This window comes from Neopsephotus bourkii, unplaced genomic scaffold (assembly GCF_033783945.1).
Source record: "Neopsephotus bourkii isolate Nb327-2 ecotype Australia unplaced genomic scaffold, CSIRO-AGI_Nbou_v1 NB_1707, whole genome shotgun sequence".
NCBI lineage: Eukaryota > Metazoa > Chordata > Aves > Psittaciformes > Psittacidae > Neopsephotus > Neopsephotus bourkii.
The window spans coordinates 1,594,596-1,618,169 of record NW_026902181.1 but is presented as its reverse complement, the minus strand read 5'-3'; the positions used below and the strand labels follow the sequence as shown (position 1 = coordinate 1,618,169).

Sequence of the window (23,574 nt, the reverse complement as noted above, 5' to 3'; positions counted from 1 at the left end):
ACAAACCTTACCATGCAATCAGCTACTGCTTTACTACTTTTCTACTAATATGAGAAACTTCCATGGTGGGTCCTCAATACCATGTTTAACAGAACCTGGCTGGGTGTTGAAAACTGCATTCACATTTCATTTATGCAAGGAAAAGAAATATAAAAGAGAGACCCAAGGTAAAATTAGGGTTCCATAAACATAAGATTTCCTTTGTCTTCAACAGAGGCAGAATTTCACATTTCAAACCCAAACCTTCTGACATACAACAGTACATAAAATATAGAAACATTATTTCACATATGAAACACTTGTAAAAATAGGAATAAGAAAAACAAAAGATGTCTTTCACTGGGATAAATACCGAGGTGCACTGAACAACATCCAAAAATAGATATTAGTTGAAAAATGTCTATTATTAACAGCAAAATAGAAATACTTCCCAATACTACCAAAAGCTGTTATGCTAGATGGGCAAAGCCTTCTATTTTAAAAATTCCTTCAGTATGATTCCAGTACATGGAAGTGTAAAAACTGTGTTTCAAAAAACAATGAACAAATATTATCATGATGCGCCCGTTAAACTGGGCTAAGGCAGTTGGTTTCTGGATCCATGTTAGGATAAATTAGGGTAAACATTTGGAATCAGGAAGTTCTCAATATGAACTGGCTGAAATTTTGGAAATTATTCAAGCAATAGGAATCTTTGACTGTCTAGCATATCTACATAACAGATCTATCCAACTCACTGTCTTTGAAACAGAAGTTAGTTCAAGATTCTGCCTTTGTCCACCACGTGCACTGAAGCATTTCTGCAATGCAGAAATTCAAGAGACCTTTTTACCTGTCATTATTTCATAATTAAAAACTATTACTTTAGAATGGCAAAGACTAATTGTCCAGTAAGCGAAGAGAGTGACTCAAGATTAAGGGAACATCACTAATGCAGTGAAAAACAGCATTATTTCTTCCACAGATAGCTTTGGTCAGTGTTTCCCTGAGGATATCCAGCATTCATCTTGGTAGTTTTGACATCTCTCTGGTTCTTGTCCTTCTGAAGCTCAGTTCAGACACCAACAAAAGTCTGTTACTGGTCAGTCCAATTGAAAATTATTAGAACTAAACTGAGAAGGCCAACACAAATGCCAAAAACAACCAATGCACATGCCTGTCAAGAAAGAAAAGCAAAAATTAATTTTTTACATTATGTATAAGGCTCAGAACTAATGATGAAAAAATCTTGTAAGAAAAGATTTAAGTAGTGTCTTTTAAAATAATCTTTAATGCTTCAGATTATTCAGTCTTCAAACACAAGGTATCTGTTTAGGGAAAAACTAAACTAAGCCTGCTCTGGGATAGTTTCATTGGGAACTCTGAGAGCAGTTAGTTTGCCTGCTCATACTGTCTGTCTGCAGATACAACCCAACAAATTAAGAAACTGAATTTGTATTTGACTCAAAATTTAATTAAAGTTCCAATGCACTCTTTATATTTTTGAATAGCCAGATGATAATAAAACTACAGCTCAAGGGATGGTTGCTTGCTGATTTATAACAGAGTCCCCAAACTGCTGGAACTAGTCAAGACTTTAAATAGTCCAAGAGCATTATTATTAGACACTTTTTCAGACTCCTTATTTTGTCAATACAAGAGCAGCCCTGTGAATTGTAAGAACAGCTAAAAGACTTATGCATAAAAAGCTTGTTAGCATTTTAGCCACTGTAATGAAGTTGCTTTGCTGAGAGGAGGTTAAAATGAAGACAGTTCCAGTGCAAAAAGCAGGCTGCTGCACAAATTCCAGCTGGAGTTTAACCTACTATACCAAAAGAGAAACCATAAAGAGAAATAAAAAAAAAAAAGGGGGGGGTGGGGAGGGGAAAAAAGAAAGGGACGGGTGGGGAAAATGTTTCTGAGAAGGCTTACATAAAAACCAAACATAAACACCATTTCACTTAAATGCAGTTTGGCTTTGTCCCAGCTGCCCAGACGACATCAGAGTAATGCGTAAAAACTGAAGAGAAATTGGATTAAAAGTCAACATCTGAAAACTATAGGGAAAAGCATGTACTCAGCATATGGACAAACTACTAGTCAAAATTCTCTTGTGGAGGAGGAGTTTCAGAAAGAATAGAGCTATCATGAGGAACAGAGCAAAATGTTCTCACTGCAATTCACAAAATCTGTGAGCAAGAACTTTGCCCCTTGGATTACGTGCTCTACAGCATATTGAGATGAACAGAAAATGAGGCCATTTGAATATAATTAGCACACATTAGAAAAAGCATACCCCAAGTTTCTGTCGTGAAAAAAGGTCCTCTCTGCTAAGTTTCAGATAAAATAGTCCAGGATAAACAAAAAGCAAACATGTTGATGTGGTTGAACCTTTAAGAAACAGAAAGTAAGTTTTTACTTAGAGCAAGATTAAAGTACATTATCATTTTAATGAATTTTCTGAAGAAAAGTTAAACAAAAAAAAAAAAAAACAAACAACAATCACAACAACTTACCAACTACTCCAAATACGTTTTTAATGTCTGGCACGTACATCGCAAACAACACAACAATTGTATTCAGTGTTAAAGTGACAAGGATATGGCAAATCCACGACACAGGAAGATGAGAGAAAAATAACATCAATACAGCTTTTCTTGCCTACATGATACGAAGAGAAACATTGCATGGGTAAATACATAGATACACTCTATTTAATCTTATCTCAATTTCATAAACTTAGGAATGATATCATTCAAGATGTGAAAAAACATTTAAAAAAATTTAAATGCAAAAAATTCAGTAACAATTAAATGTTTTGCCTTTCTGTAGCACAGTTTACTTTATCATCAAAGCAGTATTTATTACATGGCCATTGGTCTTAAGGAATTACTCCTTTTTTGCAGGGACTAAAAGAGGCCTGGGAGATAATGCTTTGTCCCTTTAAGCATGCTTGGTAGCCAATGTCAGCATGTTGCCAGCTTCTATAATCTACTTCCAGATACACAGTTTGCTTGCACACAATTTTTTTGGTCCTAACAATGAATTTTCAGTTCAATCATGGTACTGACGATCTAAAGTAGGGTTTTACTGTAAAACAGGTCAATATGTGTTTCTAATTTACAATTGAATTTTCAAATATAAGTGTGTTTGTGTGCGGGTGCGTGTATGTAGAAAGGAAAAACCAAGTCAGCAAAACTCAATTTAAGAAGGGGTAAGGAAAAAAAAAACCCAAAACAAAAACAAACAACAAAAAAAATATCAAACCAAATAAACTTTAGAAGTTCTGGATTCTCTAAATTAAAAACAAAGCTGTGGCCTAGTTTTAATCTGAAATCTGTCTCAAGAGCACAAATTAGCTTAGTGGTTAGTTGTTATTTTTGAGCTTTCATGGAACATATGCAAATATGTGGTCTTTGATCAATCACCTGACAAGTGAGTAAGATACACAAGACTAGATGTGACTGAAATATTGCAGTCTGTAAAGCATTAGCATTACCATCGCTTACTGCCAGCTTCAAAATGTTGAGGAGTACTTACCGGGAAATGGATTAGAGGGACTGTCAAAAGCACAGCAAACAGGATGGCTACTTTAACAGTCATGATGACAGTATAATGAGGCAGGTACCTGCTGTAACCCTGTAGCAATTCAGAGTCCACTTTATCTGAAAACAAGAACAAAAAAATAATTACTTTGTTAATAATTTGAGAACTAAAATAATTAACAATGCATATTAAGCTTCCATTCAAACTGATCAATTTGCTTGTGACTAACGTGGAGTAGCTGTACATGCTTTGGCCTTACTGACACACAAGGACAGGCAGCCTCCAGAAAACTGAAAAAACTTAAGGAGGCAAGTCACTGGAGAGCCTCTGCTGAAGCCAAAACTACAAAATACAAACATGAAGGAGAAAGCATCCAAAAGAAACATGTGGCAACATCAGGCCAAGGATACAGTAAAACTTGTGGTCAAAAACCGTGTTCAAGTCTTCAAAAACAGTGCAGCTGAGGCTCTTGGTGACATGCTTTAGTAGTGGTCTCAGGAGGCCTGTGGTAATGATTGGACTTGATTCCCTTAAAGGTCTTCTCCAACCTACTTGATTCTATGACTGTTCTATGTGTCTGAAACATTCAACTCTAGATTCTTTGGGTTGAACTAGAAAGCCAGAAGCAAATTAATTTTGTTAAGTTGCATTTCCTTCCTCCCCATCCTCCCTCCCCCTGAAACACTATGTGATGTACAAGGCAGAATTTCATGGTTTGAAATAAAAGCTGCAATTCTAATTTAAAGAAAGAAGGGAATGTTCAAAACTATGCTAGTGTTAAGTGCTTTTACTAGCCATAGTTAGCAATGTACCGCTGGATGATACAGAATAATAACTAGCATCAGTTACATTTGTGGCAGATATTTCCTATTTAAAAAACAAGCCAAAAAGCACAACACCCCCTCACCACCCACAAAAAAATCCCACCAAACAAAACCCAATCAAACTTTATCTTTGAATTTGCCACTTTAAGGTGAAAATTTTAAGTTAACAGCAAAAGCCAGAGCTCTGAAAGCTCTGCGAGTACTGCCCTGACTTTTGGGGAGATTTTGTGGCATACGTTGACTTTTATGCTTTTTGGAATTCAGAATGGACCACAGCTTCCAACGTCCAGTCACCACACAATGTTTTAAGTTCACAGAAAACAGAACAAACCATCTGAACCACAGAAAGATGAAGCATGTCTGTTTTCAAAGAGGGAACTCTCCTTTTGTTTTCAATTTAAAAGAAAATGTTTTAATTTTCTCAGACTAGTGTTTTAGGAACAGGGAACAGATTCTCTCTATTTAAAGAAGTTGATTAAGCAAGACAACCAGAAAATAAAATAGGAGAGGCTTGCAAGAAGGGGAGGGGGGAGATGACATGACACCATAAAAAAAAACTCTCAGAGACATCCACTGTTTGTCTCTCGAGTCTAAGAGTTACTGAAAGAAATAAGGCTTGCAGAAAAACAGAAAGGACAAGTCAGGGCATTGTCCCAAAGACACAGCAAAGGTAACAGGAACTCCAATGGTTTCTAGGACTATTACAGTTTTAATTTTTCCTCCCCTTTTTTTCTTCTTTAAACTCCTTGTTGAGCCCTCATGTGGAGCCAGATGGCCATCCTGCACTGCCTGCTCCATCTCTCAGACTCTCAGAGTGTCACTCAAATTTGTGTTTTCCTACAAACCACATGGAGACAGTCAGGAAACACTAATAGCAGCCTATATGCTATTAAAGGTTTCAAGATTCCCCATGTAATGTTTCAAAGGATTCTGAGTGTCAAATTAACATTTTCAGACAGTTACAAACAGATACACACTTAGGGGAAAAAGGTACAAAACTCTGGAAATCTGGGATTATTAGCTGCTGAAAGCCAATATTCTTGATGCTTTGTTAGCCACTATCTCAATCTGGCCATCAAGAACCACAAAACACTCTGAAAGCAAAAGACATTCTAACCAGAACGCTTCTGTCTTACTGCCTTACTGTCTCTTGTAAGTAATTTTACTCATTTCAATCAACGCAAGTTAGCAAGTAATAACCTCATAAAAAGGGTGAGGTTTCAGAAGGCATTGAAAGAATCCCAACAGATGACTGTGATGCATTTATGTGATAGCATTTGCATGAAACTATTCCAGAAAACAGATCATAAAGGTTGGACTTCATGATCTTAAATGTCTTTTCAACCTAGTTGATTCTATGATCACCAAGTAGAGGTGATTCAATTTGATAGTGTGTGCTATGTGAGCAAAACCACACTGTAGTAACAAACAGCTCGATACAGAGAGCCAAATGACAATTCTTCAGAAAGACATCACACTGACATGAGACAGGATACCAAAACTGCTGTATGAAATAGACACTTCTGTCAAGGTTAGGATGGACCCTTAAAAAAAGGCTACTATGTAGACTAGGGTTCCAAAATCTTTCTGTGTTCTTGGGAAATACAAGAATACCAAAGTCATCTATGCTTAAACTCAAAAGGAACTGTACCCATAAGTATTCAAAAGGCCAAATGCAGAGGTACTGAATTGGTACGGAAGCACACTGCCACATAAACTTCGCAGCAAAGAGAAATGAAAGATGTCTATAGAATCGGGCAGGGCAAGTGTTACTAGTGACCCGCTTTTCTATTTGGTAAATAAAAAGCTGTATTTACTTCATCGAGCGCTATGCGACAACTTCTCCAAGAGTTGTGCATTTCTTGACTCAGTTCCTGTATCAGATACCAACACAACTTTCTGAAGCCCAGAAGCATGTGCTAGAGGAAGCCCAACTCCAAGCTTATCCTTTTAAATCTTTAAATCCTTCCCCAGTCTTTTGTCACTGCCCTTCACTGAAATCAAGACACAAAAGTAGATATGTTTTCATGCACCTCCTAATTTCCTCATATTCCTTGTAATTTATTTTTTTCCTGGACTTCTCTAGTTTGTGTTTATGTTACACATGAAGAAAGATATCATGAAGAAGTCACTTTGTACACTCCTTTAAAATAAAGCTTTCCTAAATTTTGTGACTCATGGGATATTTTTCCACCCACTTCCAATAGACTTCTAGTGCAATAGCTACTATTAGCTCCAACTGAGTTGTAAAAACACAAACATGAAACAGAAAAGCAATACATGCTTTGTACCCAAGCTGTATCAGACAAGGAAAAAATGCTGCAAACTTTCACACCTACCTAACATTAGGGCTGGCTTGCTGTGGGTCAAATTCCTCTCATGAAAGGCAACAGCCTCAGAGACAACAAATGTGCTGGGATATCACCACGTTAATTAAGTTATAAATGTCCTAGAAGGTACAGCCTTAGAACAGACCTTTCAACCTTGTTGGATGAGCAGACTATTACCAGCTCTCAGAATTTCTCACAGATCACAATAAATCTATTCTCAGAATATAAATGACAATATTATAAGTCCAACAGTACAGTGGCAATCAGTAGTTTAATTACATAGTATTAAAGAACACGAACCATCAGCTGCAGTTTAGGGATGGCTAACTTTCTGTATAGCATTTTAAGGCATAAACCCTGCAAAGTTTAACTACATTACTCACTGAGAAGTCAGTGAGACTGTAACACTTTCCAGTGGCAGGCAAATTCTTAAGCCTTCAAAAGAAGATTTCAGAGCTTTCAAGTACACCAGTGTACAAAAAAGCCTAAGTACACCAGTCAGAATGCATTTGTCATTACTATTAGCTTTCATTCTAAAGAACACTTGAAGAATATACTTACCATAAAATGTCAGGTACCCAAACAGAGCAGACATAAAGTAAATTAGGAAACTCAGACCAATTCCTGCGACAGTTACATTCTGCATTCTACTTTTGGATGGACTAAAACACACACAAAAACCAGAAAATTAGTGCTGCTGAATCTGAATCATGGACTATTAAACATAATGCAACTTCCATAGCAGCTTGCCTTTCATTAAGAGAGCACTGGCTTAATTTATAGCAACTGAGGATTTGCTGAAGTCTGTGCTGCCAGTAATATTTAAAGTTTTTAAGAATATTTTTAATATAATCATTAAAGGGCACTTTTCACAGCAGTCTCAAAGGAGACAACAAACATCATCCCCATCTTGTAGGGAATTCAGACATTCCAGAGTATTTTTTAAATCAAAATTTTGATTTATACAGGATGACATATATTCAAAGCCAGGAACAGAATCTGGGACAAAACCCCCCCACTGAATCAGATGTGACCAAACGCAGATTCAGCTACAGCAATAAAAATTAACTAATAAGTACCTTAGCAAATGACCTTTTTTCTCCTGATTGCCCAGGCCAGGACAATGTACTGACATTGATGATGGAATCATATTTGCTACTTTTCTCTCCTGTAAGAGAGGAAGAGCCAGTACAGGCTAAAACTGTACATTTCCCAAATACATGAAAGCTACTTAATTTGCATTTTTTGATGCACTGACTTGAAAATAAAATTTATTCCAGATTTAGGGAAAATATTACAGAAATACTATCATATTTTAATATTGCATGTGTTTTCATACATTACCTTTGGAGCTCACAATAGATGGGTAAGACTGACGTATGGCAGAGAAAAGAGAAGGCCATAGTTGGTATTGCATAAGCACTCTAAAATAGAAGAAAAATATCTTGTAGATTGTTTGTTATTACAAATGGTTGGAAAAATATCTGGATGAATTCAGAATTTGGTTCAAGTGCTTGAAGTCAGTGGAAATCTCTCCGCATTGATGCTTTAGATAAATCTCCACCACACAGAATGGCATCTGAATTATTCCACAAAAAAGGGACCTTCTCTGTAAGTAGCTTTTCAAGTGGTGGTGACAGCTTACTGTTTCATGAGCAGAAGTCATGCTGTATATGACAAATGAAAGATTCTTTTTTAGCTATACTGAGGCCAAGTACTTACATAAAGAGTAGGATTTGCCCCAGAGTCAGTGAATCACTCATGGAATTTTCTAAGAAGTTTCCTAAATTCTAATACCCATAGCTACCTGTCAAATAACCTGACTTCACTTATTTCTTATTACTCCTTAACAAAAATTTGCATACAGCGTTCAGAAAATGTAACATGCTTGGCATCTGAAATTTTAAAACAGTTACATAAATTTGCAACCACACAGTTAGTGGTAAATTATTCCAAATACAATAAAAAAGATGAATTATCTACTATAGCTTACTTCAAATGACAGTGAAGCTGAACTGTAACAAACACTTAGGTGCTGGCACGATCAGGCCCATACTGGTAAAAATATGCCACTTCCTATTGATAAAGTTAAAATTAAAGAAGTAGAGATGAGTCCCAAGATTCTTCAAAGCACAAAAGGCTGGAATGTCATGGTATATGTTTCTGGTCAAAGTAAAATTTCTTCTTTGATCTACAGAAAACATTTCTCTCGTGTTTGCACTGCCCCAAATTCCCCCAGATTTCTCTTGGGAGGGTGGGACTGGGTTTTTTCTTTTGTTCAGAGAAGTACAACTGTGCCCCTCCTAAATTCCACTACACTACAGGCATATGCCAGATTCATTCTTACCTTTTTCCCTTCCTCTTCATCCCACAGAGACTAGGGTTCTACATGATACTTCCTCTCCTGCAAGCCTTGATGTGTGATGATATGATTTAATTGCCACATTAATCAACAAATACGAGAGCTGACATCCAGTGAAATGTACAAAATTGCATTAGGCCTGAATAATTTGCTTCATGTAAGAAAAAACTAAGGTCAGGTCCAGGCAGTTTCAGGAAACCTGTTCTACCTCACTAGGAACTAAAAGTGTGCATACAGTCAAGCAGCACTGACTCCCAGCTGAGGGCATATTAAGCTGGCTTGATCTGACTGCATCATGAGGCTGACCACTGCTGCATCTGTTATACTTTATACTTTGGAAAATGTTTTCATAAATGCTAAGTTGGACAGCCAGCCTTCATATAAAAAAGAGTGAGACTGGATAACACTTGGCAGCAGGTATAGGAAATATTTCAGCACCCTGTGACTAGTTTTACAGAAGAATAGCTTATCCTGTACAGAGCTTAAACCCCAATTCTATGAAAACCACCCCCCCCTTTAAGTTTGCATATTGTTAATAGAGATTACCTCTTTTGAAAGATGAAAGAGCTTTGCTTTACAATCCCCAGTAGAATTTGAAACCTGTAAGACATACATACAAAAAAATGGCATAATGAAAGAATAAGCCCAAACCACAGACATGGAACTTTTTAGTTTCTGCGGTGATTAAGAGAAGAAAGAATTTAAATTACAAGTAATTGTGAAAGTGTTAATATTAAAAAAAAAAAAAAAAGAAAAAAAAAGTATTAGTTGCTAATAAAATTATAAGAACTTCAAAACAGCATAAACTTTACCTGTAAGGTCTCTACAGCACTACTTAAAGGCAGAGGACAAGGGATTGACCATTTTTTAACCATAATCTGCAAAGACAGCATATTTAATGTATTAATGACACCCTAAAAATCAGTTTACATCTAGATACATGTAGTTAAAACATCAGACTGTTGGTATATAAAGAGGAAGTTACACCCATAGTAAATGAACAGGCTTGACTGGCAGATAGCTAGGCTGCAAGAAGGAAATTTGACAGAAAAACTTGTCAGTGCCATTCCATACAGCTGCTCACTGCGCACAGCTGGCAGCCTTATGGCGTGCCTATCTGGAGGTGGTGCACTGAAATGAGCTCTGACATTAACTGAAATACAACCAGTGCTCCACATTCACCCTCTGTGTTCCACGCTAACTGCCTCCCATACAGAATAGCTGTTGTGTTAGCTATTCCAGGCTCTTTCTCTAAGCAGACAAGCCCTTAACAGAGATAGAACAGAGCCTAGGGCTAATCTTAAAAGGCAGAAACATATGGTTTGGACTAGAAAGCAAAGGAAAAAACAATAAATGCAATTATTGTCCCAGAATGTCATGGGGGCTTTAGCTACACCCTGCTGGTTTAGGGACTGCCAAGTAACAGGGCTGAAAATCAAAGGGAAATTAAAATAAGAAATTTTACCTCCTTTTTCGGATGCCTAGTTTAAAATGATAGTCGCATTGCTCGCCTCACCCTAATTAATTTCCTATTGTAGCTGCCTGGCTTTAGATAATTCTTTTGAAGCCTAGAGCAAATAATTAAAAACTTAATTAAAGACTCAGATTCACAGGAAGAATAACATGGAAGAGAGTGCTTCTCCTGGCTCAGAGAATAACTTTGCTTGCAGCCAAGTGGTGTTTCCCGGAGTATTAGATGTTCCTTGTTGTCATCAGTGCCACAAGAAGCAAACAAATGCTGCCTCTGGTCAAAATACAGGGAAAGGAAACTACAGGTACACAGCACACTGAGTCCACTGTGACAGTAACATGCCTTAAATTGCTCGACTAAAACCAACTCACAACTCAAGGTATGGAACTAGGCAGTAGCTTGCCCAACAGCAGTCTGCAATCCTTGCAGGATTCTCAATAGAAATCCTCCAACCATGATTCTGACACTAAACTGGCACTGCTTTATACCAGGAGACTGTTTTACCTGCTTTACTGACCAGCTAAACTGTCTCCCTCTATGCTACAAGAACTGCAACCTCATCTGAGGAAGGATGTCAGAAGAAATAAGAACATGGTGGTAGCACATCAAGAAGTTCAACTAAAGAGCAAGCATGGGACAAAAAGGAATGGGATTAAAGCATAAAGGGACTTAAAGCATAACTTGGCCTGTATCCTACATATGCATGACACTGTCCCATGGGTCACCCCTGCTCATGTCTCTTGCACACTAGACAGTGAGCAGTTAGGAACCAAGACACAAAGCCAGGCTGCTGCTGCAGTACTACAACCACAGATGCATGGCTGTGCTATCTCCCCAGGAAGCCCGCTCCCCAGGAAGCCCAAGCTTGTTGGCTAGCTGAAGACATTCATGAGGCTGAGCAAGAAGGCAAAATATTTTTTCAAGGAGATCTCTGTATTTTTAAAGGCACCCAGACATGGGAAATAAAGGAGAGGCTTTGAAGGCTCCCAAAGCAGAAGGCTTTGTGGGAAAACTGCCTAAGAATAGAATATGCTTCCTGAGCAAAGAAAACAGGCATGAAGCTGAAAGGCAAGCTTCAGGGAAAGTAAAGTGTCCTGGCAGTGGTGGGGACAGGGCTTCCTGCAAGCTGAAGAGCAAACTTCTATATAAACGTTGCAGAGGAAGGGCAAGAGAAGCCAAACCTAAGAATCAAACAAACATTTCTCTAAAATAAAATTAATACAGATTAAGAACAGATTGAAATGGAAATAAATGAGACAAAATAAAATGCACCAGGTACATTTAAAATCTGTAATTATATTCTCACCCACCTCCTTAATTTTTCAAATCTGTTTGGGTTTTCAACTGTAGTCTAATGAGGTCCCCCACCCCACAACAGGAAGAGACTTCTAAGTTGGCAGCACAGCCCAGTTAGCTGAGCAGTCATGCAGGCAGCACAGCCTTCCTCTGGAACTTTAGGCCCATTTCATATAAACATTCTTTTGAGCATAACAAACATTCAGGTTTAAGTGAAAAACACCAAGTCCCAAAGAAAGAGTCTCGTGGAAACAGAAAGCCACACCAAAAACATCACAAAAAACTAAAAGGTTATAGTCTAAAAATGTTCTAATATTCTCAGTGATACTGGTTTTTTCTACCCTGCAAGGGGAAAACAGGAATCCCTTTATCCCAGCAGTACTGATAGCACTCAGCAAAGAGGGGATCTCTGTACTTAACATTGTTCATTACACACAGCAGGTTCCCAATAAGCATCATATTTTGCTCTAGGAACATAAATGAGTTTGAGAAAAAAAATTCATCAGGAACCATTTATACCTTTGTTGAACAAGCTACCAATAGGACTGTCTCCACAAAAAAAAGGGAAACCTTTTAATAATTACATTTAGTTTCCTTTCACTTAGGATTCAAGTCAGGGAAGTATTCAACAATCAGAAACAAAAATGCTCAGACCTCACAGAATCTGGCTTTAAAATAACAGTTACATGTATTTGTTTTCTCCCAAATGAGCTCATCTCAGTGTTTTCACCTTTTTTCCAAGTGAGGACTACAGCCAGTATATTAACTTTAAAAGATACTGAAGCAACAGAGGAGATCTGTGACCTGCCAAAGCCCCACAGCAGAGTACAGAGAACAAAGGCCTCTACACCTTTTGCTCTATGCACTCACTACACTATATTGACTGAGACTGACTATTGTGCCTATCATTTCCACAGGCTCTATTAAAACTGTGGCTTGCTTACAAAAAGCTGAACAGATGGTATGCACTTGAAAATGCAGATTTATTGTACACGCAAAATACAATTGTATGACTTCTGTATGACTGTTTCCTTCTGGGACAAATTAAAACATATCTTCCATACCGAAATTAACATCGTGCAAACTAAAACACCATTTCAACAGCACATATCAACCACTTCAAATCAATCAGATATGAAAACTAAACCACAGTTAATGCCTTTGAGTTCCACTGCCTAGAGAAGTCAGAGAATATGCTGTGAACAGTATTAGTTTTCTTTAAATATCTGTAATGGCTTTTAAATATTTTGATCTCAGTTAGATTTACTGTGGCTGTTTCTTTGTCACTTAACAACAGAGTAGGCATACAGATGCAACCACTACATAAGAAATCCAGTAGTCTGTGTACTCCTCCATTAGCACTTTCTACCTACTTTTTTTGCTAGATAATCAAAACTAAACCCTATCTTAAATCATCCCACCTTAATATCTCTGCACACAAGTCTTCCTTACACAGAGGCCTTTCTGGACCCCCCAAATTGTTTTCAAATGTGTCCACCCATTACAACAGCTTCCTTCACAGATGCATACTCATTCACATTGCAATCCAGGAGCTGCACTTATTTCAAAACTCTTCCAACTAGCTTCAGCCAAAGGTCTATTTCAGCATTATAGTTAGTGCCTTTTCCTGATTTTTTTTCCCCTTTTTTTTCTTTCTTCTTTTTTTTTTAAGACAAATTTTAGGAGAGAGGTCAAAAGTTAAGGCAATTTATAAATATTATAAATGAATTTCCATTAGGTCCAGAGAGGCTGTGGCCGCTCCTCAATGTCCAGCTTAGGAAGAATACTTCCCAAGGTCCTACAAAGAGTGCAATTCTCCAGGGATACCCTAGGGAGATGTTTTGACAGCTTTGAAGTTTGGTTTTATCACATGGTTTAGTTCCTAATGGATTGCCTTGGTCTCCTGGATGGCATGTTTGTTCAACTTGCCTTCAACTCTGTTTATCCTTTTGCAAAACAGGTATTAAATGCAAGCGAATGAAAGCCAGAATGACAGGGAAGAGGGTGAACATTTTTTCAGGCTCCTAAATAAGATTCTTATTTCTATACCTAGATGACAGAGTGTGAGTTGCTTGGCTGTACTACATATTACACATGTGCATTAATACACTTTTTTCCCCTGTGAAAGGAAAAATAGTACAACTTAAAGGCACATTTTCCTTCTTAGATCTGCCTAGCAGGTCTCAATTTTGGTATTTGGAAACATCTACCTCACACAGGCCTTGAGAGAGTGAACATCAGGGTCAAAAAATCCCATATGGCTCAGAGAAAAGAACTTTTCCTTTCAGTGCAGAAGAAGAATAAGGTCATTGACGTATTAATGAATCTTGTAAACCACCTTAATGAAGTTCTAGTTTTCTTTGCCTTTTTTTGAACTCTGTCACTCTATTATACATGTAAATCTAATTTATTTGGAGTATATTAAATTTTCTTCTGCACTAGTTGCAGTAAGTAATAGTTAGAAGCTAAGAAAACAGAATTCCATTCCACTACTAGTAGGGAAACAAAAGTATATGTGCCAGCTCCCTCCACTGCACCGTCAGCAAAACAGAAATATTGTTACATTTACCAGTTCAAGATATAATTATTTTAAATCTTTTCACATGCATCAAAGTTCATCTCCATTTCCATGCCTCAGAAAAACAAACGTAAGCAAGCCCATACTGAACTTCCAGAAAACTCTAAATTTCACATAAAAAGTTAAGGGGGGAGGGGAAGACAATTAATTTCAAAACAGGCTAATGAAAACATTCAAACAATAAGAAAAAAAAAAAGTAAGTCTGCGCACAGCTTATCTAACTTACCACAAGAGCAAAGTACACAGTAAAGAAAAATGATAAACTACTTGTGTAGCCAAGAAAGCCTGTAAAATAACAGTAAAAATAAAAGAGAATTTATAAGGAAAGTGATCCTAATGTACAGCTAAAGCTTTACATTTTAGGCATGGGTTTTAGGCATGTTTTCTATTACAGTGCTTGGTATCTGGGGCTTAGGACTCAGAATAACAACATTCCAACTGCCTGTCACAGATCATTTATGTAGTTTTGTAGGGCAGAATTAGAACTGGCTTACCACTAATGGCATGCTGTAAGTAAATGCAGCTCTTTAATGTTCTGCTGTAAAGATTTTATTTTAGTATTGCAGACAAAATACTACCGCAACCCAAGTAATAGGTTAACTAGGCAGGGCTGGAAGGCAGAACACACTGCAACTTAAGTAATCCCCACCATCACCAGCCCCCTGCCAGTTAAAATAAATAACCAACCCATTAAGGTTTTAAAGTCTTCAATTGTAATTGCTACTAAAGTAGAATAATATTCCGTTCTCTCCTTTAATTACTCACCAATTTTAGGAAGAAGCGCAAGAGGAAAAACAATGCAGATTGAAGTAATCAGTAACAGCAGTCTGCCATCAAGGTACCAAGACCTGTTGGAAAAATCTACTTATGACTGATACGAAGCTCAAGAGTCAAAAAAAAAAATGTTCTACTTTAACACTGTGATCTTAAACAAAACAGCCACGAGGACAAGAAAAATAAATAATTTCCAGTCTCACATGCTATTTACATGAATCTGTATTCCTGGTCTCTATATGGTGATATAAAACAGAGCTCCCAGATTACAGGATGGCGCTCTGCTTCCTCGTTACAAACCAGCACTGAAGGCAATGTTCCATAAGCAAGAGTCTGCACAGATTGGGAGTCTCATCTGTGCAAAGCTATTTCTCAGCAGCACAACATGCAAATCCCTGCCTTTATTCAAAGCAACAATCCAAGAGCAAGGGCATTTCATACTCAGTAAGTATTTATACTGGAAATTTGTAGAGTAAGCTACATGTATGTCAAACTGGATTACACCAAGTTGCATATTTACACAACTGTAACAAAGGGCAACATCAATTCCTACTTACAGTTGAACTTCCCTTACAGTTTATTACTTCTACATGACCTTAGCTCCTGACCATTTGCGAGCAGTGTGAAACAGAAAGCTAACAGAAAGCTAAGCTACTCAAACTACGTGTTTGGAAATTCGCTTATGTTTTCTAAACATACCAACTTTCTCTTCTGCCCACCTTTTGTTACACCTACCATCACCACATTCAAATAATAGAAGAAAACAAGTCAGTCAACTTTCAGTTAATTTGAAATGTTTGCTGTCCAGAGGAGATACAAAACCAAACAGCAATAAAAAGGACTTTCTTATCCTTAACTTTGCACAAAGTGATCACTTAGTTCTTGCATGCACCCACACAAGAATTAAAGGGGATGGAAATTATGATATTGAAACCTGCTATAACGTTTAAACATAAAACTATACATGTGAAAAAAAGCACAGTAGAGGTGTATGAAGGTAATACATTTAAAAAAAAACCCTATTCAAATATATTTTACTTCAAAGTATCAAAACCTCATCTGCAAATTGAGGAAAGTACAGATGGGTAAGTTGTTAAGAAAACAGAAACATCTTGAGGGTGGCTCCCCCTAACTGGCAATAACCATATCCTGTCCTGATAAACATCTTGCACATCAGTCTCCGACTTTACTACCTATAAACACCTTGGCCTTTGACCTTCAAGTTTATTTAGTCCAGGATATGGTTAGCACCTAATAAACAGGCAGCACCTCAAGTTATCATAAGGAAAGTAGCATAACACCTGTGTTTCAAAAAAAAAAAAAAAAAATCACCATATACATGTATTAAATAGTGGCATACATCATGGACAAACACTTGTGTCACTTTTTGTTTGGAAAAAAACACACTATATAAACAGAGAAATTTCAAGTTTGAGGGCATCTTCACCACATCAAAATCAAAGTAACCTAGAAGTCTGCATTAAAAATTACTCAAAATAGATAATTCTTAAAAATAAAGAAAAAATACACTATTAGCCCAGGTCTGCTACTGCTACAGTGAGAAAGCAGCTTTCTGAGTTCCGCTCCCTGCTACAGTATTCTTCATGTTTTTACACACCTAGCATACATGTATTTTTTAACTTTTTCTTTCTTTATGGTGGATTTTCAGATCAGAAGGAATAGTAACATAGCAATAGGCAAAAGTGTAATGAATGTTCCACTAGATGTACATGTGGGACCTCTGGTTTAAGTCTCCCGATTCCAAATATACAGGAGATCCACAGTTGCCATCGTAGCTCACAAGCTCAGCAGGACAGAAAGAAATTTATTTTGGCTACCTTATGGTAAATAAAAAAACATTTTTGGGGGTCAGGGGGGTGGTGGTGGAGGAGACTGCAATGAGGTGATGGAAAGGAGAAAACAATTTTGTAAACTTCTTATTTTTTGGAATACCAATTCTTTCATTTAAAAGATCTCATAAAATCTGAATAGGGGACCATTTACTAGTTAGCAATAAATGTGTCCATTTTCCCTTCAAAATACTGTGGTAGAAGTACACTTATTTTCCAAAAGAGAATGTTTTGACATTGCCTTTAAAATCAGTTTGATCTGCAAATATAATCTTATATGATAAGAATGTTCCAAATACGAAATATGGAATATAAATCCTTGACTCTACTGAAACTGCTTTGGCATGCAGATGTTCCTCCACCTCCCCCATATTTTAACTAAAAGCAGACATTTATAAATCGCTTTAATTTCATTCCTGAATGCAGCAGGACAAGAGATTCATATGTTCTAAATTAGGATCATACTCTCCGTCCATATCAATTATATAACACACAAGCAAGACAACTTAATTGCATCAATCATATACTCCTGACAGGGTCATTAAATGTTAACAGAGGGCTCACAAATTACAACTTTTTAACACAATCCTCATTTGAAACTACATTCATGTCATCAAAACTATGTGGAATTCTTGTTATGCAGACAGACAAACTTGCAATTAACAAGTGCTCATGCTGTATGTTTTTGGTTTTTAATAAAGACACCAAGACGCATTACACACTGGCTCAGAGCCTTTCAAACACATGCACACCTGCTAACCTTCATCTATAAAAATAATTCACTGTGCAAAACACTCTTTAATGGCTTTCCCAAATGTATGGCTTGGGAGGATTTATGCATATAAAATATTTTCAAAGAGAGGCTGACACTTTTGATACATTCTAACTACAGTTAAACATAAGTTTTGCACCCAAATTAAAGAGTATCAGATATTATGACTTAACAAAGAATAGTTGCGCAACCACATCTGGTTCAGCTGGTGTCCAGTTGAAGTTTGATTAAGCTAGTAATCATTTATGCCCTTTCCATAAATAAGTTGCTAGTTTGTCTTAATATTTGATTACCTAATTTTGATGAACCATTTCCTGCAATTTAAAAAATAGTCAGTAAAAACCTACTCTTAAAATCTGTGAAGAAATACACAGGAACAAAAGATTATGATCTACCATGGCAATTAATCTAGCAAAAAATAAGAAACACAGGTGTGGGCATACAGAGAAGGTAAGCAGCATGCACGTAACTGGAACACTCCTTGACCATGGTCTGTGTTTGAAACAATCATTTGGGCAAAGAACAGAGAATTCAAATTGTGTCAAATAAATATCTCAATGGAAGAACTCCCAGTAAGAGGCAGAAACAGGACAAGGCTCAGCTGACATTCAGCTTACCACTTGAGCTGTGGTTACTATTCCTGTGGAAAATTTCATCTCTTTCTAAATGCAAAGTATTTTAGAACTTCATTCCCATCTCAAACTGCAATTTCAGCTAAGGAAGAAGTATAGGTGGTAGCAGTGCTGACAGCACACTGAGCATTATTACAACAGTTCAAGTGATTTGCAGTACCTAGTTAAATCACTATAACCTGTCTGTGTGTTCACCAGTGTTTGCATCCAGAGATCTGTGCTAGGATCTTGATAAACAAAGCGTCACCTAGCATAAACAGCACTGACATAAAATTAAAAGCAGTAGTAAGTGACGTTATGTGCTAAATCTGGGGACAGACAGACTGGAATGCACATGCAGCAGATACAGTAGCAGGCTCGATACCACTGTGTATGAAGAGTGGAGTTAAAAGCATGATCTTGAAGGATAAGGCACCCAAATAAAAAACTTATGGCTACCACACCTGCAAGAGGTACATTAGCTGACTCAAAATAACATTTAACATAAAAAAAACCACATATAAAATGTAGCAGTTAAAGAGAGGTCTCTTACCAAAAAACTATTATTGCAAGGGACAGGATGACAGAAAGCAAGATTGCCACATCTCTTTTCTCAAAATGGTCATTATAAAATGGAAAACTTTTAAATGGCAAGATACAAAATGAATTAAAGTATCTTTTAAAAACCTAATTTCAAACTGAAAATTCACTCACAACATTCAGGAATAATACAAGCATCACACAGCCTTAAGACAATTTCACTACATGTCAATCCAGAGAAAGTTTTCAGCTCAAAATATCTGAAAATAGTTTGGGAAAATGGCCATAACACAATCTAAGATATACACTGTTCTGAATGACAGCAGCACTGGGCAACTTGAACAAAACATCTCAGCGCTGAAGCTGCAATGTTTGGCTCAGCACAGATATTTTTTGTGACAGTTCTGACAGAAATCCGAGGGACATGCTCCTTACATACAGCTTTCTTTACTGGAAGCCAAGTTAGGGAATTATAAATCAAGTCTCGAAAACTGGCATTTTTCCCAAGACAAGTCCAATTACTGGAGCAAGACAACAAAATACTGAAATTTAAACGCCTGATGGTTTTTGTACTGTGGTTTTGAAATATGTGAAGTGATAATATGACAGCAGTTTCAATGTTTCTCCTCCTCTCTCACCTGTCCCCTTCTGCTTCCCCTTTTAAATTTTTACAGAAGAGAGATTCCTGTAGATGGAAGTTTTGCCAGACTTTAAGGTCATCTGATGGGAAATCATAAGGGAAGAATCATGCTCTATGCGTTTGTGCTGCACAAGGCTCACACGTGCCAAATACATTTCTTATTCCAAGAACTTCTGTAAATAACTATTTTTTTCGGCATGTGAGATCAGAGGGATGTGTCAGTACCCATCTCCTTCAGGAGTACTGAGCCACTTGTTTCTTCAAGACAAATACAGAACATGTATGAAACATTTTTCCTTACCCACTCTTGTCTTCACTTAAGAATCCCGCAACAGCACCAGGAAGTTCAGACTTGACAATTAAAAGGTAAGACGACATAGCTGCAAACAGAAGCAAAATAGATTTAGTAGAGGGATACCAGTATCTCTGGTTGTAACAACTAGCATGACTTAACCACAGTTACGATGGGAACATCTCAGTTATATATTAGACACCATGGCACCAGAATCAATTTATTTTCTCATATGCGTCCTTTAAATATAGCTGCAAATCCCCAAGTACTGTATTGATGTTAGCTTATGCCTCCAAAGATATTGTTACAATGTGAGACTTGAAACAAGGAAAACATAGTCCAAAAGACTGAAAGGCAGGACAATATAAAACACAGACCTGACCTTTTACCTGGGAATACGGACCTACCGGGTAGAGACACAGCCTACTCGGCTGCAGCAGTTCTTCCTCTTTACTCTTTAAGACATCATTAATGACAAGATTATATAATAAGATTTATTTCTATCAGTACAATACAGGTTTTTTGAAGAGTCAGTTTCTATTGTTGTTTGATTGCTGCTGTATTAAATGAATACATGACAGAAAGGTAAAGAATAGGACTTGGGAGAGAGTTTGGGGTTTTTTTTATATACTTCATGGCTTGGCAAGAGAATTATCAGTGACAGATCTCAACTCCTCATGCTAAACCCCCCATCAAGATGATCCCAACAACAACAACATCAACTGCAAAACTATACAGGAACTGCAAATAAGAAGAGAAATTGTTAGTTACACTTATAGAAGTGTCTACTTGAAATTATTCATAATTCTATTCTGAAGAAAGCAAAGATGCATACACATAAATCCAAAGGCTACTCCACTGTATCACTTTTCTCCTTTAATGTATAGAAGACACAAATGCACAAATGAAAGGGGTTTTAAATTACAACTTATACTAACCTAATACCTTCACATACTGTCGTGACATTTTTCTTTTACATAAGCAGCAAGTGTTCATATGAATCAAAAATCAGCAGAGAATTATTCAGAAAAAAAAACCAAGCTTTAGAACAGCTTCAGTGAGTATCAGAACCTAGATGAAACTAATTCCATCCTTCAGCAGCAAGTAATTTTAGTAACATGCCAACAAAAGTTTACTTACATTTAAAGCTTGTCAAAAACCCATCTGTTGCATAAAATTTTACTGTTGTGCATTTACTAGTTCTTTAGGATTTCACAGCAGTGTATTTATCACTGCTTTAAAACATACATTTTAAAAAGCTAAATCAGCAAACTTCCATAAACTGATTTCTGAATAAGTTTGTGAGGTTTTTTTCTTTAAAGGGATATTTTGAACCTTAAAAATCCCATGTGTACCCATGCACTGCTGCACTACAGCAGTTAATGTTAAATTCTGAAGAAAGGTAATGTGATCTCTATTAAAAAAAAGTGAATTCTATTAATACAAACTGACATCTACCTACCACAAGGTTAAATTAAAACCATTTGGTAGGTCACTAAATAAGGGAATATTCACTTCTTCCTAATTAAAAGCTTTGTTTTTTCCAGTATTCAAGTGTATTTCCCTGTTGACATGTAGCTGTCAGTTGTTTCTGGTGAGGTATTTATCTTCTGACTTTACTCTCCTATTTGCATAGAACAGAATGTAGATTTAACCGCAAAGAACCTTACTGCATGTGTATTTCTCAATCACCAGAATTTGCAAGTAAGTTAACACAATTTCTCACACTAAGCTACAGGCAGATGCATGTTTCATCCTAAGCAAACAGATTTTTTAAAAATTCGGTGGGGCAAGGAAGAGAAGAAAAATTCCTTTAAACTATAACGCAACTTTATGTACCCATTTGCCTTCTTTCTTGTATTATACAATACTTCACACACAAGCAAGTCACAATTTTCATTTCTTTATGTCCTTCAGAAAGATTTCAAAATTGCTTCTTTTGCAGCCTCAGCTGCAGAAAGCTTCAAATTAATTTCCAGCTCAGATTTCCTCCTAATATGCAATCTGTCACTCTTCCCTTGCATTCCTATTAGCCTCTGGCTAATCATTTGATCACTTATCCTTTGTTGTGTGCTTACTCTTTGTTTTTAAAAGAGGAGTCCAATTTCACTGAATTCCACTCCTAAGAAGGGAGCCAATCATGCACCAAGAAATGTGCACATGCTAAACATTTGTATGCAACTTTCTTTGGGCATATGGGAAACAATCTCACATAGTATAGGTTGCTGGGGTTCCCCCCCCCAGTTTATATTCTCTTGTTTGTTCTAGAAGATGAATAAATACCCTGATGCTTAGACAAGACATTAACCTCACACATAAACCTGACTGGGATACAGTTTAAAAAGTCAAATCCTGCTTTTTTCCTTCACTTACAAACACAGCTGTAATTCTCAGAAGCAGCAGCCCCTTGTAGCTTTACTCAGCATGAATGAAGAGACACTAACCACTGTATAACTCAGACTACGAAGTGAGGAAAGAACATTGTTAGTTCTTTTAAAGCTGAAACCAAAGCAACAAAACATCTTCAAAAAGGGCCTGGCAAGTTGAAAAAACTATCTCAAGCAGGAATAGAGAGTGACAGACAAAAAGCCATGTATTCTTTGCTCCAAATAAGAAATTTTACTGAACTTTCCCACATCCACCACGACCAAAGCCATGCCAAGTTATATAGCAAAAATTAAACATCAGCTATCCTTGGCAGACTTAATGTGTAACGGAAGGAAGAGATTACAGTCACAAGGCTAAACTGTGACACAAGTAGAACACAAAGCGCATACCTTGTGCTTTGATTTATTCCACTTTGAAATATTGACTTCCTCTGTCATTCTGAAAATAACTTGAAGTGTTTCAATGGCTAACTTCTGAGGCACCTTTTATCGCATACAAAAATTACAATAAACCTACACTCCCCTTCAGAAGTCAAACCTTCAAAAAAGATTAGAAAGTGTCAGAAGCAACATTCCCTTCAGAGCTCACTCCTGTGAACTCTGTTCATGCACCTAGTACAAGGGAGCAGAACTTGACTGCTCTTGCAACACATTCTCATCCTCTAAGTTAAAACAGAATGTTATGCTTTCTTCATGGCACCTCCTTGCAACATCAGGTATCTACCTTTAGCACTGAATGAGCAAGCTTTCCTGCAGAACAAATGGTGTACAGTGATGAAGTTTGAGGCTTTAGCGATATGCAGATGCAGCATGTACTGACCTATGACAATGCGAGCAACCTTCAGATAGTCACTTCTAATTTGTAGGTCCTTACTTTGCATATATAATGTTATTTAAAAATAGTTCTCAGCATGCACTAAGAGCTACCTGATGGAGAACGAAGCAGGTCTGAACTTCTCAACAGGCTGTGACATAGAAATGCCATAAAACAGTATTCAGCAGACATAAAAATTATATTACCAATTCATTATTCAATAGGCTTACTGCTGTCTTGAAAGCAGCAAGAAATTACATACTTAAAATACACATCACTTTGCCATGTTCTAAAAAATTGGTATTAAGCTTTGACAGAAAAAAATAATTATGTTTGTTAAAATATAAAACACTTGGTTTACACTTTCATTTTTATAACTTGTAGTGCCACCACTGAAAATACATGCCCCTACCTGAAAAACCAACCAACCAACCAACCAACCAAAGAACCATAAGTTTCTGCAGAAAAGGGAAGCCAAGGTTGTATTTTTAAAATTGTTCAAAAACTA

At 36.9% G+C, this 23,574-nt stretch overlaps 1 protein-coding gene across 3 annotated transcripts in view; it reads right to left on the bottom strand.

Annotated features, from left to right (window-relative positions):
- Nucleotides 1-741: 741 nt before the first annotated feature.
- SLC38A6 (solute carrier family 38 member 6) overlaps nucleotides 742-23,574 on the bottom strand; it is a 39,515-nt gene continuing 16,682 nt past the window's right edge. Inside the window, exons 6-16 of one of the 3 annotated variants that reach the window (XM_061376186.1) lie at nucleotides 19,875-19,953; nucleotides 15,152-15,234; nucleotides 14,613-14,671; nucleotides 9,854-9,919; nucleotides 9,588-9,641; nucleotides 8,024-8,103; nucleotides 7,241-7,341; nucleotides 3,520-3,644; nucleotides 2,496-2,640; nucleotides 2,276-2,370; nucleotides 742-1,156 (exon numbers count right to left, since the gene is read on the bottom strand). In XM_061376186.1, coding sequence (XP_061232170.1) covers nucleotides 1,076-1,156; nucleotides 2,276-2,370; nucleotides 2,496-2,640; nucleotides 3,520-3,644; nucleotides 7,241-7,341; nucleotides 8,024-8,103; nucleotides 9,588-9,641; nucleotides 9,854-9,919; nucleotides 14,613-14,671; nucleotides 15,152-15,234; nucleotides 19,875-19,953 — 968 coding nt within the window. In that variant the 3' untranslated portion in view covers nucleotides 742-1,075. The remainder of the gene's footprint in view (nucleotides 1,157-2,275; nucleotides 2,371-2,495; nucleotides 2,641-3,519; nucleotides 3,645-7,240; nucleotides 7,342-8,023; nucleotides 8,104-9,587; nucleotides 9,642-9,853; nucleotides 9,920-14,612; nucleotides 14,672-15,151; nucleotides 15,235-19,874; nucleotides 19,954-23,574) is intronic. The other 2 variants (XM_061376187.1, XM_061376188.1) reach the window with 2 other exon arrangements.